This window comes from Macrotis lagotis, chromosome 1 (assembly GCF_037893015.1).
Source record: "Macrotis lagotis isolate mMagLag1 chromosome 1, bilby.v1.9.chrom.fasta, whole genome shotgun sequence".
Lineage (NCBI taxonomy): Eukaryota > Metazoa > Chordata > Mammalia > Peramelemorphia > Peramelidae > Macrotis > Macrotis lagotis.
The window spans coordinates 114010703-114026956 of NC_133658.1; the positions used below are offsets into that span (position 1 = coordinate 114010703).

At 36.1% G+C, this 16254-nt stretch overlaps 1 protein-coding gene across 1 annotated transcript in view; it reads left to right on the forward strand.

The window, feature by feature from the left end:
* The window catches only part of VRK2 (VRK serine/threonine kinase 2), a 101681-nt gene that overhangs the window by 19768 nt on the left and 65659 nt on the right, over positions 1–16254 (forward strand). Inside the window, exons 3-7 of the mRNA XM_074206630.1 lie at positions 6288–6346; positions 6875–6944; positions 8994–9081; positions 9637–9742; positions 10932–11024. Coding sequence (XP_074062731.1) covers positions 6288–6346; positions 6875–6944; positions 8994–9081; positions 9637–9742; positions 10932–11024 — 416 coding nt within the window. The remainder of the gene's footprint in view (positions 1–6287; positions 6347–6874; positions 6945–8993; positions 9082–9636; positions 9743–10931; positions 11025–16254) is intronic.

Genomic DNA, 16254 nt, shown 5'->3' on the forward strand with positions numbered 1-16254 from the left:
AGTAGTTTAGACCCACATGAAAAGATTTTGATAGACTGAGAGAAAGATATGGGGTGTTAAAAGTTCGAGAATCAAGGTTGTATATCTTGATGAACCCTTTTAATGTTTAGATACTTCCCTGTTATGATAAGCTGCCTAGCACCAAGTTTGAGGTACTTAAGAAATCTATTGAATACTTTTGATAAAAGAGAAGTGAATATATAGGTAACAATAGTTATCAGTTACGGTATTTAATGTGGAGAGAAGAGAAATTGTGGTTTAGATTTTTAAGACAACCCCTGATGTTACTGTTGTATTGTGGATTATTTGAAGAAAATAATGGAAAGATGTATTTTTTATATATCTTAAAACATAGTTTACTTGATAGACACCCTTATTTTAAACAGTATTAAATGTTTTGACATCTTTGGAAACACTGACTATTCAGCATGGTTTAAGAATTAAGAGACTTGGTTTCAAATACTGACTGCCATTTTAAGTAACCATGTTTCTTTCTTAAAGTCTCTGAGCTACTATTTCACAGCTACAATATCTGTGAAATGGTATTACTAATAATAGGATAGTTGTGATTAAATTATTAAATAATTATTATTATTATCATATAGAACAGAAAATATCAAATTGGCCAGGTGCTGTGGAAGAACCAAAGAATTTTAAGACAGGTACAAGTCCTCCTCTGGTAGTTCAGTCCAGTTAGGAATATAAATATGGATTTAACCTATGATTTGGTATAAGGATCTTATGATGAGGAACATTCTCTGCTAATACAGATCAACACCTTGCCTGAAACTTCTAGTCTAAGAACTGCCCTAGAGCACTGAGAGGTTAAGTGTCTTGTCCAGAATTATAGAAACATTCTGTCAAAAGTGGACCTTGAACCCAAGTCTTGGCTCCATGGCCAACTATCTATTCATTCTACACTGTCGCTTCCATGCCTAATGAAGCAAGTGAGGGCATCTGCTTCTTTCCTTCTTGCCCATGTGGCATTGAACTGGGAGAAGTCATGGACTATATATTCTACAGCTTCATATCATCTAATCTCTGGATTCTCACTACACATTGACAGTCTTTTATTCCTCCCTAATTGACTCTTTATCCTACTTTCCACATTGATTTCAAAATCTCTTTTTTTCCTAAAGCCTCCAACAGCATTCTTCCCCTTATCTACTCATTTGAAGACCATTCTTTCATGGGCTTCCTTTTATCATTCCAGGTAGCATTCCTGACAATAAATACAAACATTTATTAAGCATCTGCACTGTGCTTAGGATTGGAAATACAAATAAGAAAAATACATTTCCTACACTCAAGGAACTTACAATCTAAAGGGAAGAAGACACAAAAGGAAGCTGGCAGAAAAGGGGAGAGGGGGACTCTTGGGGTATCTTATTTCATGAATTTGAAATAACAGTTGCAGATGGAGAGTGAAATGAGCTGGAAATCTATTATAGCTCCCATTAAAGGAAGGCTTTGGGAGGAATTGAATATTCCGGCCCCCAGCCTTCCAATCAGAGGAGACAGGAGACTGAGGGAGGTGCTATCCAGACTTGAGGTAGCAGAATGGTGATGAAGACATGATGAACTTCTGGGAGGGACACGAAACTAGGCACTACCTCAGGTGCCAAGTGAAGTTTTATTCTAGTCTTTGTTGAAGAGGTAGCATCCTGTCCTTGCCAAGGTATATGCTTCTGTATGTTCCTTTGATTCCTTTCCCTTCTGTCTTCTCCTGTGCATTTTCACCACTCCTATCCCTACCTCTCTCCAGTCTTAAGTTTTTTCCTATACACTGACTCTTTCATTGTTGCCTTCAAATATCCTCAAGTCTCTCCATCCTTAAACAAACAAAAGCCAACCTTACTAGACCCTACTATACCCATTAGCTATTGCCAGTATTTCAAGTTCTTTATACTTATTGAAAAAGCAGATTGCACTTGGTGTTTCGATTTCCTCTCTGCCTTTGTCTAATACAATTTTCCATCTGGCTTCTGAATCAGCTGAAACAGATCTTTCCTCTGCCCTTGTCAGTTTTGACCTCTCTTGTCTTTTTGACACTGTTAACCACCTTCTCTTCTGAAATACTTCATCATTTAGAGGTTTTTCATAACACTATTTTCTGTTATTGGATTATTTCTGTCTCTTTTGCTGAATCTTCATTCATGCCACACCCACTAATTTTGACTTTATTTCTGGAACTTCTCTTTTCTTTTTATATTCTCTCACTCAATGACTGCAACCACTCCCATAAGTTTAGTTATTAGCTTTATCTAAATTAGTTTCATATATAATTTATTTATTATTGTTAAATTGTTTCAGCTGTGTCTGACTTTTGGCGATCCCATTTGGGGTTTTCTTAGCAATTATACTGGAGTGGTTTGCCACTTCTTTCTCCAGATTATTTTAAAGATGAAAAAACTGAGGCAAATAGGATTAAGGCTTGCCCAAGATCACACAGCTAATAGTGTAAGGCCATATTTGAAATTATCTTCCTGAATCCAAGCCTGGTGCTTATCTGCTGTGCCACCTAGCTGTCCATACACACACATACATATTTATATGTATAAATACATATATATATATATATATATATAACACATTCAAATACAAAAATATATGTATACATACATGCACAGGTCTGACCATTTCACCCAACCTCTGCCCACTCAATAAATTCTAATGACATTTCTTGTAGCATCAAATACAAACTGCTCTATTTGACATTTAACTGTCTTCATTAACTTTCTAGTGTTGTACTATACATTGCTCTTTATACACTGTAAGCTTCAGCCATACTGACCTACTTTTTGTTTTTTACATACAACACTATCTCCATGCCTTTGTAGCTACTTCTCATGCCCAGAAGGCTCTTCTTCCTCATCTCCACCTTAAAGTCCCTGACTTCTCTCAAAACAAAACTTAATCCTCTCCCTCCCCCTTCCAACTCTCCAGTCCTACTCAGTTAATGCCTTCATCTCTGATGTTATAACTTAATTATTTTGTAAATATCTTTTATATACTTATCCTTCTACCTGTTGTCTTATTAATTAGAATGGAAATGCTTTGAGACCGGCCTACTTAGCACTGTGTCTGACATACCTATAGTGAGTACTTAAAAAATATTTATTGATTGATGATAAGTAGTTGTTAAGTAATATTATGTAGCAGTATTTATTCTGCAGACACAAAGTCATCGGTTTTATGAGAGGGCAAGATCCCAGATGAGGAAAATTTCATGGAGAGATGGGACATGATTCGGGGCTTGAAAAATTCTTAGGTTTTGGATAGGGTGGCAAAGTTGGCATGAGAGGAATAAGCAAACTATCCTCAAGGGAGAGTGACTAGATTGGGAACAAGCTAAAAGCACAGTATTAAGAGCAACACCCCCCCCCCCCCGATTCCGAAACTGAAACTCAGACATTTGCTTAGTGCTTATTGTGTTCTAAGCTTTGTGCTTAGGTGTTGGGAATGATAGAGTCGGAAAAAGGCATTCCTGTCTTCCTGAAATTTATAGTCTGCCAGGGTTAGGGAGAAGAATAACATACCAATATATATGGTTAAGGTTTGTGTTAGTAATAATGGAAAATGATGTTGGAAATGTAAGTTAGGGGGTCAGACTATGGAATGGCTTGAATGATAGTGAGAAATGAAAAGCCATTTAAAGATTTTTGAGTAAAGAGACAGAGTTGAAATATTTTTTAACAAGATTAGTATGGCTAGTGTTCAGTATGGATTGGAAGTTGAAATAATTGGCAGAAGAAGATCATGGAGGCTCTGTTAATAATCCAGGTATTAGGATTATAAGAGTCTTAACTTAAATAATAGAAATGGAAAAGAAAAGATACACAAAAGGGCTATTATCATGGAAATACTGATGGGATATGGTGATTAATTGGGTATGGGGGGAATCAGTGAGAAGACATCATCAATAATTGGGATTTTGGTGGGGAACAGTGATGGACAAGAAATCTAAACTGTTTAGCCTCAGTCAGAAAAAATATCTTTCACAGAAGAATGATTTATTTAAAACAGATCAAGTCACATGAAGAAGGTAGCACCAGAGGGGTGCTTTGAAGGAAGATATTGGTTCTTTGACACAGATGAAACAGAAGGACATGTCCAACAAGAGGGATTTCCTGGGCTTCTATGCAAGAGATGGAAAGATATATACAGGGAATAGTTAGTAGGCCAAATTCATTGGAATTTTATCAGTGCCTATGGGAATTCATATTAAGAATTTAAAACTTAGAGGATTGTACAGTGTATTTTATCCTAAGGGCAGTAGAAGTACTGAAGATTTTTTTAATGGAATGTCATACTCAGATTTGTGTTTTAGGAATATGTTTGGCAGCCATGTGAAAAATGATTTGGATTGAATTAGAAACAAGAAGTCCCATCAGGAAGCTCTTACAATAGTTCTAGGGGGAGAAGGACCTGAAGTAGGGTTGAACCTGGATTAATAGAAAGAAAGAGTTGGATTTAACAGATGTTGGGGAGCTAGAAGTGAAAGAATTGGAAAAAGTGAGGAGAGGAAGGTAATATGGATTTATGTAGGACTTAAGGGCAGCTAGATGGCATGGTGGGGACACTGTCCCTGAAGTCAGTTCAAATCTAGCCTCAGACATTTATTAACTGTGTGACCTTGGGCAAATCCCTTAATCCTGATTGCCTCACATCCAGGGCCATCTCCAGTTATCCTGATTCTTATCTGGCCTCTGGACCCAAATGGCTCCAGAGGAGAAAGTGAGGCTGGTGACTTAGACTAGTCTCCCACCCCCACCCCCAATCCAATTCATGTGTGTGTCATAGAATCACTTGATGTCATAGTCTTTTTCAAGAATAGAGAACCTCATCACTCTATATCAGATACTTTCCTAAGAATTTTACAATTGTTATTTCATTTGAATTTCACAACAGCCTTAATGAGGTATGTGTTATTATAATTCTCATTTTGTAGTTGAAGAAAATGAGACAAACAGAGATTGAGTGATTTTGCCCAGGGCCATGCAGCTGTTAAGTGTCCAAAACTAGATTTGGAATCAATCAATCAATCAATCAATCAATCCTTGCTCTCTCTGTCCACCACATCACCTAGGTACCTGAAAGCTGGTTGGATGAGGGAGGATAAGGCCAAGTCATTTAGGACTCCCATGCTGTACTGGAAAGAAAAATAGGGAAGTTTGAATGAGGGATGGGATGGAGGAAATTATAACAAATTCTGTTTTACCCAGTTGGAGTTTTGAGATGCATTTGATATAACTTGGTTGTAAATATTCAGCAAGTAATTGGTATTGTTGGATTATGATTTATGAAGGAAATTAGGACTGGATATATAAATTAGAGATGCAGAAAGATGAGCTGTTGAGGTCACTAAGGAAGAGTGAGACAAGAGAGAAGAGTCAAGGATGGAGCCTAGCTCAGAGAGGTAGAGGAAGAAACAGCAAGTGGTATTTTGGAGGTCAAGAGGAGTAGAGAGTATCTAGGAAGGAGGGATGATTATTAACATTATAAGCTTCAAAGGTCAAATAGAATAGGGATTTCGAAAGGACCAATGGACTTTTCAGCTTAAGATTTCATTGGCTATCTTAGAGATAACATAGGTCAAGTGGTCATGTTTAAAGTCAGATGCCAAGGGATAGACCAGAGTGGGAGGTAAGAATATTGAAGCAGCAAGTGTTGGTGATTCTTTTTAGAATTTGATTGTAAAGGGGAAAGACAGTAGTTGAAGAAGTTGAGAGGAGTGTTTTTGTTTATTTCCGGTTTTGTTATGAGGATGGGGAGAGTTGGGCAAGTTTGCAAGTAGCGAGGAGTCTATAGATATTAAAAGACAGAACATGAGAGAAGGGGAATGATTGATGCCTCTTAATCACATTTCATGGTAATCCAAAGTTTTATTTTTCCTTAAAAGTTTGTCACATGCTTAGATTCTAATCTCTCACACAATAGAAATCTAACAGTGAATTATTTTGGAAAAAAAGTCATTACTCCCTTTAATTTGGGTTAATATGGGGAGAACAACAGTTTTGAAATATATAAAGTTGAAAAAATATAATTTTATTCCTTTATTTTATAATATGAATAAAATATACAATATTAGTAAAATGAAGTAATTTTTGAAAAAAAAATTCATTATCTGTCAATTATATTGCAAAAAATCCCAAATAGGGTTACGAAGACTCAGACATAACTAAAAAATGAATGAACAACAAAGAGAAGAATAACAAGTGGTTAATTTCATTTTTCATTTCATGTTTGTTTCTATTGTAATAACTATTTTCACAATACTTTTGTAGCTTCTCCATGTATTAATAAACCAGTACGAGATGAAGATGCCCTTCATGTTGTAAAAGTGGTAAGTATTGCATTTAATTCATTATTTTAAACACCTTTTTCTATTTCCCCAAAAAATAGCATTTTGACATTTTAAGTTCTATCATTGCTTGCTATTGGTAAACTTTATTTTGTAGAGAATCCTGGATGTCTTTTGGATTTCTTGTAATAATTAATTGAGTATATTTTGTCATGCACTGCATTATATCCATCATCACCATAATTGTCAGATAACATTCCTTCTAAATGCCTCAACAAAAAGAATATGATTTTAGGAATAGCAATCACATTATATCCAGTGTTGAAGCAAGATTCTTCCAGTGGTCTTCTGGCTAATTTGATGCTCAGAGATTTGTAGTGAAAATGTGTCTGGGGGTCAGTGTTTTATGGAAAATATATTACCAGTTCAAGTGCTGCAGTATATAATGGGCATTTCTGAATAGCTGAAATATTAAATCCCTTTTGGGGAGTTATTTTTCTCCTCATCACATTAATCATTCTTTAATTTTGAAAATTTAGAGTCTGTCACATTTACTATGTTTCTTTATAGGAATATCAAGAAAATGGTCCGCTCTTTTCAGAACTGAAATTTTATCAGAGAGCTGCAAAGCAAAACTATAGTAAGTAACACTAGCCCAGTAAGACACTTGTACAGAAGTGCTTGCTCAAGTGAGTATTTGATATTTGGTTATATTATCTGTGCTTTTCAAAGAGTCTTTTCAAGAGGAGATTTTATCCCAGGATAACACTGTTGTTTTATGTTGTATGTAATAGGCAGAAGTTGGAGGCCACTCAGTTCTTTCCATGGTACATCTAATGGTATATATATTTAAAATCAAAGATGTTTTCCCTATTTTGCTGGTTCAACTACATAGCATGTATATGTAAGTGATTAGAATGATGGGTTTACTAGTTGTCTCACCAGATAGACCTGATAAGGAGGGCATGAGAGTAGATAGGAAAAGAGGGAATGTTTCTCTAAAGTGAGACTTTTACATTTGAATTTGGACTCTGCACAACTGGACTTCAGATTTTGCCTCTGGCTATTAACTATTTGTGTGACCCTGCACTTAACCTTTGTATGTATTGAACCTTGCCCTAGTGATTATCTATTACTTGCAATCTGGTTCTGGGACATCATATTCACTGAATTTAGAATATTGTATCTTCTTCCTTTATGAAAATTGTCCAGAGAGAGGAAAGCAAAAGGAATTTTGTTTAGTTTTGAAAATTGAGTGCCTTCAAGCAAGGAGTAGAAGCAGAATTAGATAGGAAGTGAATTAAGTCTGTCCTTCAGTCAATAGACATTGTTTAGGTATTGGGAAGATGAAAGTCCAGCCAAAGACACCAGCCCTGCCCTCAAAGAGCTTACTTCCTAACTGGAAAGACAAGCCCCTGAATATGTACATTCCAGACAAGTACTGTGTAAATGGAAAGTAATCTCAGAGGGAAAGTGGAGGGTAGAGTTTTGGGGAAAGAATATTGAGAGGGCCCTTGCAGAAAGAAGGATTTGACCTGTTTGTTGGAAGTGGGGTATTGGAGGTGAGGAGAGAAAGTACTGTAGGGAAGGAATCTGAAATATTTTAGAAGTTTGTAAAACAACAAGCTTAAACTTGATAGTGATAAAAAGGCACATTCATACACTTCTCTGGACTTCAGTTTGTTTGTCTGGAGTCAGGACTTGAGTTCAAACAAAAAACTCAACTTGGTTTAAGAAATGAAAAATTTGATCAAACTAGGTGGCTCCCTAGCATCATGCAACTTAGGGGAATTTGACTAGACTGAATCCACAGAAGAAAAAAAATTGGAATCTTAACTAGTTTGAGGATAACTTTCATTTCCAAGTAAAGTAATTATCCAACTTAATTTTTTTATACTCTGGGGTTCAGAGGGGTTAATATCTTGCCTTTTGGAACTTGTAAGACAGGAAAACATTCTCTATACCTCTCTTTAAGAGAAGGGAAGCAAATGTTTCTGTTCTCTACCTAGCCCATAGAAGACTTTTTTCCTCCTTGTGAGTCTTGTGATGATGACTCCTTACATAAGCAAATAGTGACTGTTACTTTTGTCATATGACTAGGATGGAAGCTAGTGGATAAGAAGATGCAAGTGTCTTTTTCAAGGGAAGAAGAGAAGTGCACTTAAAGTATACAAATGTATTTGGGCACCTAAGTATGTATATAAATTGTTTTGTTTGTGTGGAATTAATCATTTAAATGTCAGATATTCTCCATACAAATTGTATTACTAAAATATAGTTACAAAGGTTCTTGCTTTTGTGCTTCTCTTTAGTGGTGGAGGCTTCTTGAAGGACCTACCAATGTCTCACACATACATGCTTAGGAAATCTGGAAGGATTTCAAATAGTCTTGTAACCAACTTTGTCCCTTTTCTGGGGATCTGCCTACCTATGTGCAGAAAGTTTCTTTGACAAAAGATTGACCACTGGGCACTGAATTTTTTTTGCCTGTGACAACAACAACAAAAACATTTTTTGCTTTCTTTTAAAAACATTTTCTTATCTTTATTCTGTTTGGTTTTTTTCTATAGCTTCATGTTTTTAAGGAAAATTCTGAGGATAGCCAGATCATTGTCAGAGAATTTATGTATATGAAATACGAGATAGTTTTATAAATGATGCCGACTCTTTTCATTTTGCCTCTTTGCAGTCAAAAGATGGATGGCTCTCAAACAACTTGATTTTTTAGGAATTCCTCAGTTCTGGGGGTCGGGTTTGGCTGAATACAATGGAAAAAGGTAAAATGAAATCAACCCAGTTGTCAACAATTTTGTCACTAAGTTTTTTCCCATGGCCCCAGCTTGCATCATTAACCTAATCAGCCATCTTAACTGAAGTCAGTCCTTGTTTTGTGGGTCAGAGAAAGAGAGAATGCATGGTTTTACCCTAGTCTCTATTGAGAAATAAACTCATTATCTGTGTACACAGATGACCCTAATATTATACTATTCATTAAATTCAGGGTCACTTGGTGGTGCATATTTACTATTTTTTCATGTATATGTGCATGTTATGAAGTTCCAGTGACCTAATTTTTTTTTTTTTTTTGGTTTTTGCAAGACAAATGGGGTTGAGTGGCTTGCCCAAGGCCACACAGCTAGGTAATTATTAAGTGTCTGAGACCAGATTTGAACCCAGGGACTCCTGACTCCAAGGCCCATGCTTTATCCACTACGCCACCTAGCCGCCCCCTAATTTTTTCTTATCTATTAAATATTGGTCTTTCAATTCTTTGAATAGACTTTTTCACATCTCCCTTCTCCTGGCTCTCTCTTTTGTGTCTTTTCTCATAGCTACAGATTTATGGTTATGGAAAGACTAGGAATGGACTTACAGAAGATCTTTGTCCAGAAAGGAAGATTTCAAAGGGAAACTGTCCTGCTGTTGGGTGTGCGGATGGTGAGTTGGAGCAGCTTTTTTCATGTACTAGAGACTCAGGATATTTACTTGTTAAAAAATACAGATCTTTAGTCTTTGCAAAATTATCAGGGAAGGAAATCTTTCCTGCCCTAGAAATGTCAGTCATTGACGCAGAGGCCACTTTGTTGTAATTGATAACAGTGGGCTCTCTAAGTGACAGAATGTGCTGTGTTTGGCACTACAAACTCAATTAGGCATGGGGGCTACAGTCTGATTTTTTTCCTCACAGCTTTGTTTTTGCATGTCAGAACAAGCCTGCATGGCTGTAAGAATGCTCTCCCTTTTGTCATATGTTTATAACAATGCAAATTACTGCATAAGATAATATTTTATATATTACGCATGTAACGGTATGGGGTTCTATAAAGTTTTTATTGCCACGAGTTTGGGATGGAAGCAATAATTAGTTGTGGCAATGAGTTACATAGACTTTGCCAAACAAGAGGCAATGAAATCTTAATAGCACCCCTGCACACATTTTGTTTATGCCACATATTTGTCTTATCTTGTTTGCTGATCGTTGATTCAATTTTTTTTTCCATTTTAAGTAGCATGAGCCTGGTTCTGCTACCCACAGTGGGACAGGAATGGAAGCTACAGATGAATGCCTTCTGTGACTTTTAACAGTGAAGGGGAGAATGCACATGGGCAAAGGGCTTTGTTCTAGCAGCCTGCAGCCCGGTTTGGAGATAGAACCTTGGCTAGGGGCTCCCCAAGGCCTGTGGCAGCAACTTCCTCACTCATTATTCTGGCTCTTTACCTTCCACCTCCTTGCTATGTCATCTGCCTTTCTAACCTCAACCCATCCCAAACAGGAGAATGCTTGAAAAACAAAAACAAAAACAAAATGCTTATTTCAACTCTGGACAGTCAGGAGCCTTGTTTATTGCTGAACCAGAAAGAGGGGGAGAAGATTTCCTTCCTCTAGTGTCCTTCCAAAAAAAACCAAAACAAAACAGAGCATTTAAGCAAATGCTGGTTGATGGGCAACCCCTACTGTTTTGAAAGAAGAGATTCCCCAAGGACTGGGTGATAGATGGCTATGAAACAGGATACTTTTTGGTTATGTTTATACGAAAAGGATCCTTTTGTATTAAAATTTGATTTTTCAAAAAATGTTAGTTTCTTAAATAGATGGCTATATAAACTTGTTAATTTCATTTCACAGTTGGATGTATTGGAATATATACATGAAAATGAATATGTGCATGGTGATATTAAGGCAGCAAATCTACTCTTGGGCTATAGAAATCCCCATCAGGTAAATATAACATCAAGTTTACAACTGTGTTGGAAGCATAGAGGGTCCTAATTTGAGCCCTTTCAAATTAAACTTTATTTTCAAAGAGTTTATTTACAATGTTTAAATAAAGGTAGTCATTTAATGATGGATATATATGATAATATTTATTATCAAAGATTAGTGGAAAACTTGGAGAATGATGAAGAATTCTCAGTAAAATAAAAACTTTCTGCCTTGGATAGATTTGCTGAATGATTATAATTAAAGGAACGAAGAGAGTTTTCATGCTGCTCAGATATTCAGTAGTGCCTTAGTTGTTCTCCATTTCACTAAATTCACATTCATTTGGATGTCTTAAAAATGGTTTGGGAATTGAATCCTCTTTTAGTCTTTATTTCCTGGGACTCACTCTTGAAAGGGGAGTGCATCAGTAATTTTAAGTTGTTGTGATGGTTATTTACTTATAGCATACAGTTGTTTCAGGTGCTTATTCTAAAATTCAGTATTGGTGGTGTTATAAAAAACAGAAATTCTGTTTCATATCACAAATCTCCCTGGTTAGGGGGAAGTCTGATTTAGTGAAGAGTCTGGATTATAGAATGTTTTAAAACCAATTCAATTTTATTACTTTCAAGTACATAAATAACTGTGTTTAGTCTAACAAAGTTTGTGTTAAGTTTTCCTTAGGGAATCTACTTTAATGAGTAGATCAGAATAGTTTGTGCCTCTCCAACATTTAAAGATTCTTGAAAACAATTGGTTCTCTTAAAAATTTCCTTAGGAATTTTGTATATATATATATATATTTTTAATTTTTCATGTTTTATTAAAAAAAGGCATTGGTAAACAAACGTAAAGTTAAGTTCACCTCTGGTTGGGTTATATGAAATTTAGGATTGTGACATCCTGCTTCCTGTAGTGTTGCTGTATATCTGTGGAATTAACTTGCCTAGACTTATTATCCATTATCATGAATACCTGGAAGTTATTTTCAAATCTGTCTTTGCTCATCTTTTTCTCCCCAACTTGAAAACTCTTTTGTCCCTCCTCCTTGTCTATCCAAATTGGTTTCATCTTTTAAGGGCCAGCTAGTCTTTCTTCACAGTTCTAGGCCATGCTAATTTATCCTTCCTCCAAATTTAGGTGGCATTGATAGTCTCTTCTGCAGACTTTGGGTCCAGTTTTGTTGTTGTTCTGATTTGCATAGCACTTCTCTTCTCAATTACATTGAGGTCCCAGAAACCAGGTCCTCTTGTGTCCCTAGAGTATTTAACATCAGAAGAACTCGATAAACACTTGTTGGCTTATTGATAAATTTGACTTGGGAAAAACTACAAGTGTCTTTAAATGGTATTGAGCACACTGTTTCTTCCTGAAGTTATGCATCCTCTGCCTAGATGGCAGTATGATTGAGTAGCAGGTAAGGGGGATAAGTCTGTGTGCTAAGCACTGGCAAATAAGATTTCATTGATGCTCACAATAACTCTTCAAGGTAGATGCTATTTTTTTTTATCTCTTTTGATAGAGGCAAATAGAGATCAAGTGAGTTGCTTAGGGTCCACATTTGAACTCAGCTCTTCCTGACTTCAGGTCAAGAGTGCTATCCACTGCTCCCCTTAGCTGCCTTGTGCCAAGGAGAATTTTTTTTATGATAATTCACCAGTACCTGAGACCTTCATATCTGTGGTTTACCTTCACACTGCTAAGAAAGTTGTGGAGTTTGATATTAGAAAGTTCCTAGCAATTTGGGAAAAGTAATTGCAGCACCTGACCTGTATCTGGAGTCAGCCCCTTAGCTTTAAGATTCCCTGGGCTATCAGTGAGGTAGGGTCACAAGCCTCATTAAAGCTGCTTGTTCACCATATGCAGGAGGGAATTCCAGCACAATCTATTTATCAATCACAGTGACTTGTAAGGCTGAGAGTGACGGTGCCTTTGCAAGACTTTTACATGGTATATGCACTTAGGCCTCTTTTTATGATGAAGCATTTTACCAGTATGTTTTCTTTTTGAGGACATGTAAAACTAAGTGTCTGGGTAACAGACATTGGAAAACTCTGAGGCAACTTGTTTTAGAGAATAGCATGTTGGCACTATTATTTGTATGGGGGGAGAAAACCTTGTTATAATGTACTTTAGTATTGTACAAATTTGATTTTGTTACAGGTCGAATCATGTCCCCTCCATACACGGTACATAGTACATTACAGTGTATAACCCGAGAGTTCCAAAACAGGAATCTGTAGTCTTTGTCCTTCAACCAGTATTTTAGCAAGGTTCTGCTGTATATGTTAACCTGACAAAAGAAGATGTTAGAAATGTTTCTTTAAAATGATATTTATTTAAATATTTTAATCAATTATTTTTAAAATTAGGTTTGTATTATCCAAGGCTATCTTCATTGGATTGTCTTTTGTTTTCAGTATCCTAGTAATATATTCATTTTGAATCAGAATAGTTTGCTAGCCACCTGATAGCCACGTTTTTTTTGTTATTAAGTAATGATGTGTAAACTTTATTCATACATAAAGTTGGTTTGATTTCATAATCCTTTAATGTTCAGTAAGTGTCTCAGCTATATTTCATTAAAATTATTTATTGGGGCAGCTAGGTGGTGCAGTGGGTAGAGCACCTGCCCTGGAGTCAGGAGGACCTGAGTTCAAATTCTGCCTCAGATACTAGCTGTGTGACCTTGGGCAATTCACTTAACCCCATTGCCTTGCAAAAATAAAAAAATATTGCTTATTTTAAAAGTATTTATTGGAGATCTAATTCATAATACAGGAAGAAAGATTTTAAGATTCCCAATTTCTTATGATCAGTTATATCCTAATATTTCATTATATTTCATTTACCAGACTGGTAAAATATCTTACCCAAAGTAACAGAGTTAGGAATTAACAGCTGACTTTTGAATACCAGTTCTCTTAGTCTGAAACAGTCCTCTTTCTTCTCTATGACATTGCTTCCGAAAATCATTTTGCTTTTTCTTGTTTTCCCATGACTACTTTTTCAGTCCTTGTGTTCCATTGGTGAGGTTTTGCTTATATTTTATATTTTCCATGATGGTGAGGTTTTGCTTATATTTTGTTATATCTTCAGCTCGGTAGTTCAGTAGAGAGAGCATAGGAATTGGAGTCAGGAAAACTTGTGTTCAACTCTGGCTTCAGAAACTTACTAGCTGTGTGGCCCTAGTCAAATTTTTAACCTCTGGCTGCTTCAGTTTCCTCATTTTTAAATCTGTAAAAACAGTAGTGCCTCCCTCTGAGTTGTTGTGAGGATCAAATGAGAACATATAATGTGCTCTGTAAATCTATATGAATGCCACTATTATTATTTTCACATGTGAAAATCTTACCTCTGACACATTGAAGGTTGGGGAAGTGCTAATATCAATTTTAAAAAGCAGTCAATTTAATCTGACTACCTAATCACTTTTTTTGGTGGGGGGGAGAAGGGGAATATAAGAAGACACAATATAATAATTATAGAAATTTAGGAGCCATCATCTTTTTTTTTTAAGGTTTTTGCAAGGCAAATGGGGTTAAGTGGCTTGCCCAAGGCCACATGGCTAAATAAATTATTAATTGTCTGAGGCCGGATTTGAACTCAGGTACTCCTGACTCCAGGGCCAGTGCTCTATCCACTGCACCACCTAGCTTTTGTCAATCATATTTCTTTATGTTAAGCTTCAGGATCTTGGCCTAATGCAAGATTGTCAGTATTTTTAAATGCAGAATATTGATCCCAAGAAAACAATTTTATTGGATTTATCTTTTCCTAGTTTGATCTCCCCCTCTTGACCCTACTATACAGGTGTTGAATTTCTTCTTTTCCTTTTCCCATTTTTTCCTGACTACCCTCCCTACCCCACCCCTCTTTTCCTGGCTATTGTTCATAATTACAAAAGCATTTTAGTGAAATATTCTCTTTTAAATATTAAAGATAATTTTTGTGCCAATGAAACTTGAGCATCTCTAAAATTCTAGGCCTAGAAACTGTAGCGTAAAAGAGAAAACCCCATTCTTAAATGGTTGTATCAAAAGACTTAACTAATATTATATGTAATAAATTTTTTTATGAGTCATTTTAGAATTTTCTAAAGATAGACTTCAGGAGACAGCATGAAGTAGTACATAGAGGACTAGCCTTAGAGTCAGAAAGACCTTGGTTCAAATCTCATCTCTAACACATTCTGACTATGATTCTGGATAAGCTACTAAACCTCTCATTACTTCAAGAAGACGTAGAAAAGGTGTTAGTCTGCTTTGATAGCAAATCAATTGCAATTTCTGACACAATAGACATTTGATAAATACTTGTATGATTCAACCATTCTCTCCAGAGTAAAATCATAGGTCTAGTTCATTTTCCCCTTCCATTTCCCAAAGTCAGGTTTTATAGTTCCTAACTTGAAGGGCCCTATCTTTATCCTTATGGTTATGCTTTATAGTGCCTAGTTTGAATGATCCATGTTAGATCTGTATTTGCCTGATGAACTGAATTATAATTTGATTTGCTTATAATAAGTAAACTCTGAAAATAAGGAAACATATGACTTCTTTGGTAGAGCATCATCCATCCCCGGTTGAGAAATAAGGCAGAGTACCCAAAATTCTACAGCAATATAAATTAGGGATTCATTTCCTTCATTTAACATTTTGGGAAGTAGCTCTAGTTTATCTTTAAAGTCTCCATTGGGCTCTAAAGTCAAGGAACTTTTTATTTGGTATTAGTGAGGAGTTAAAAGGTAGTAATCTCTAGAGGCTACCATGTACAGATCTCTTAAGCAGGCTTAGAGTGATGTTGTCCAGTAATATAGAACTCAAAAGAACTTTTTTTAGGCATTCTATTTGTTCCCTGGGAAGCAAGCAAAGTGGGAGGTAAAACCAACTAAGTTCATTCAATTCAATTAAACAAATATTTATTAACATACTCTGAACCAGTTACTGTGCAAGCACTTAGAATACAGACAAAAATGGAATAGTTCCTGCTCTTAAGCATCTTAAATTCTATTGTGGAGATATAGTATAAACTTAGAGAACTCAGGGTATTTTGAGAGAGAGAAACAGCAACTTTGAGGGGGCAAGAAAGTGTCTTGCTTGGGAGGTGGAGCTCCAGCTGAGTGCTGAATAAAGGCAGGAATTCATTCTAAGCAGCAGAGGGTTTAGGTATAAGAGATAGCCTGTGTCAAGGATGAGGAGATGGAATGCAAAATCTGAGGAAGAACTTTGAGATCAGTTTGAAT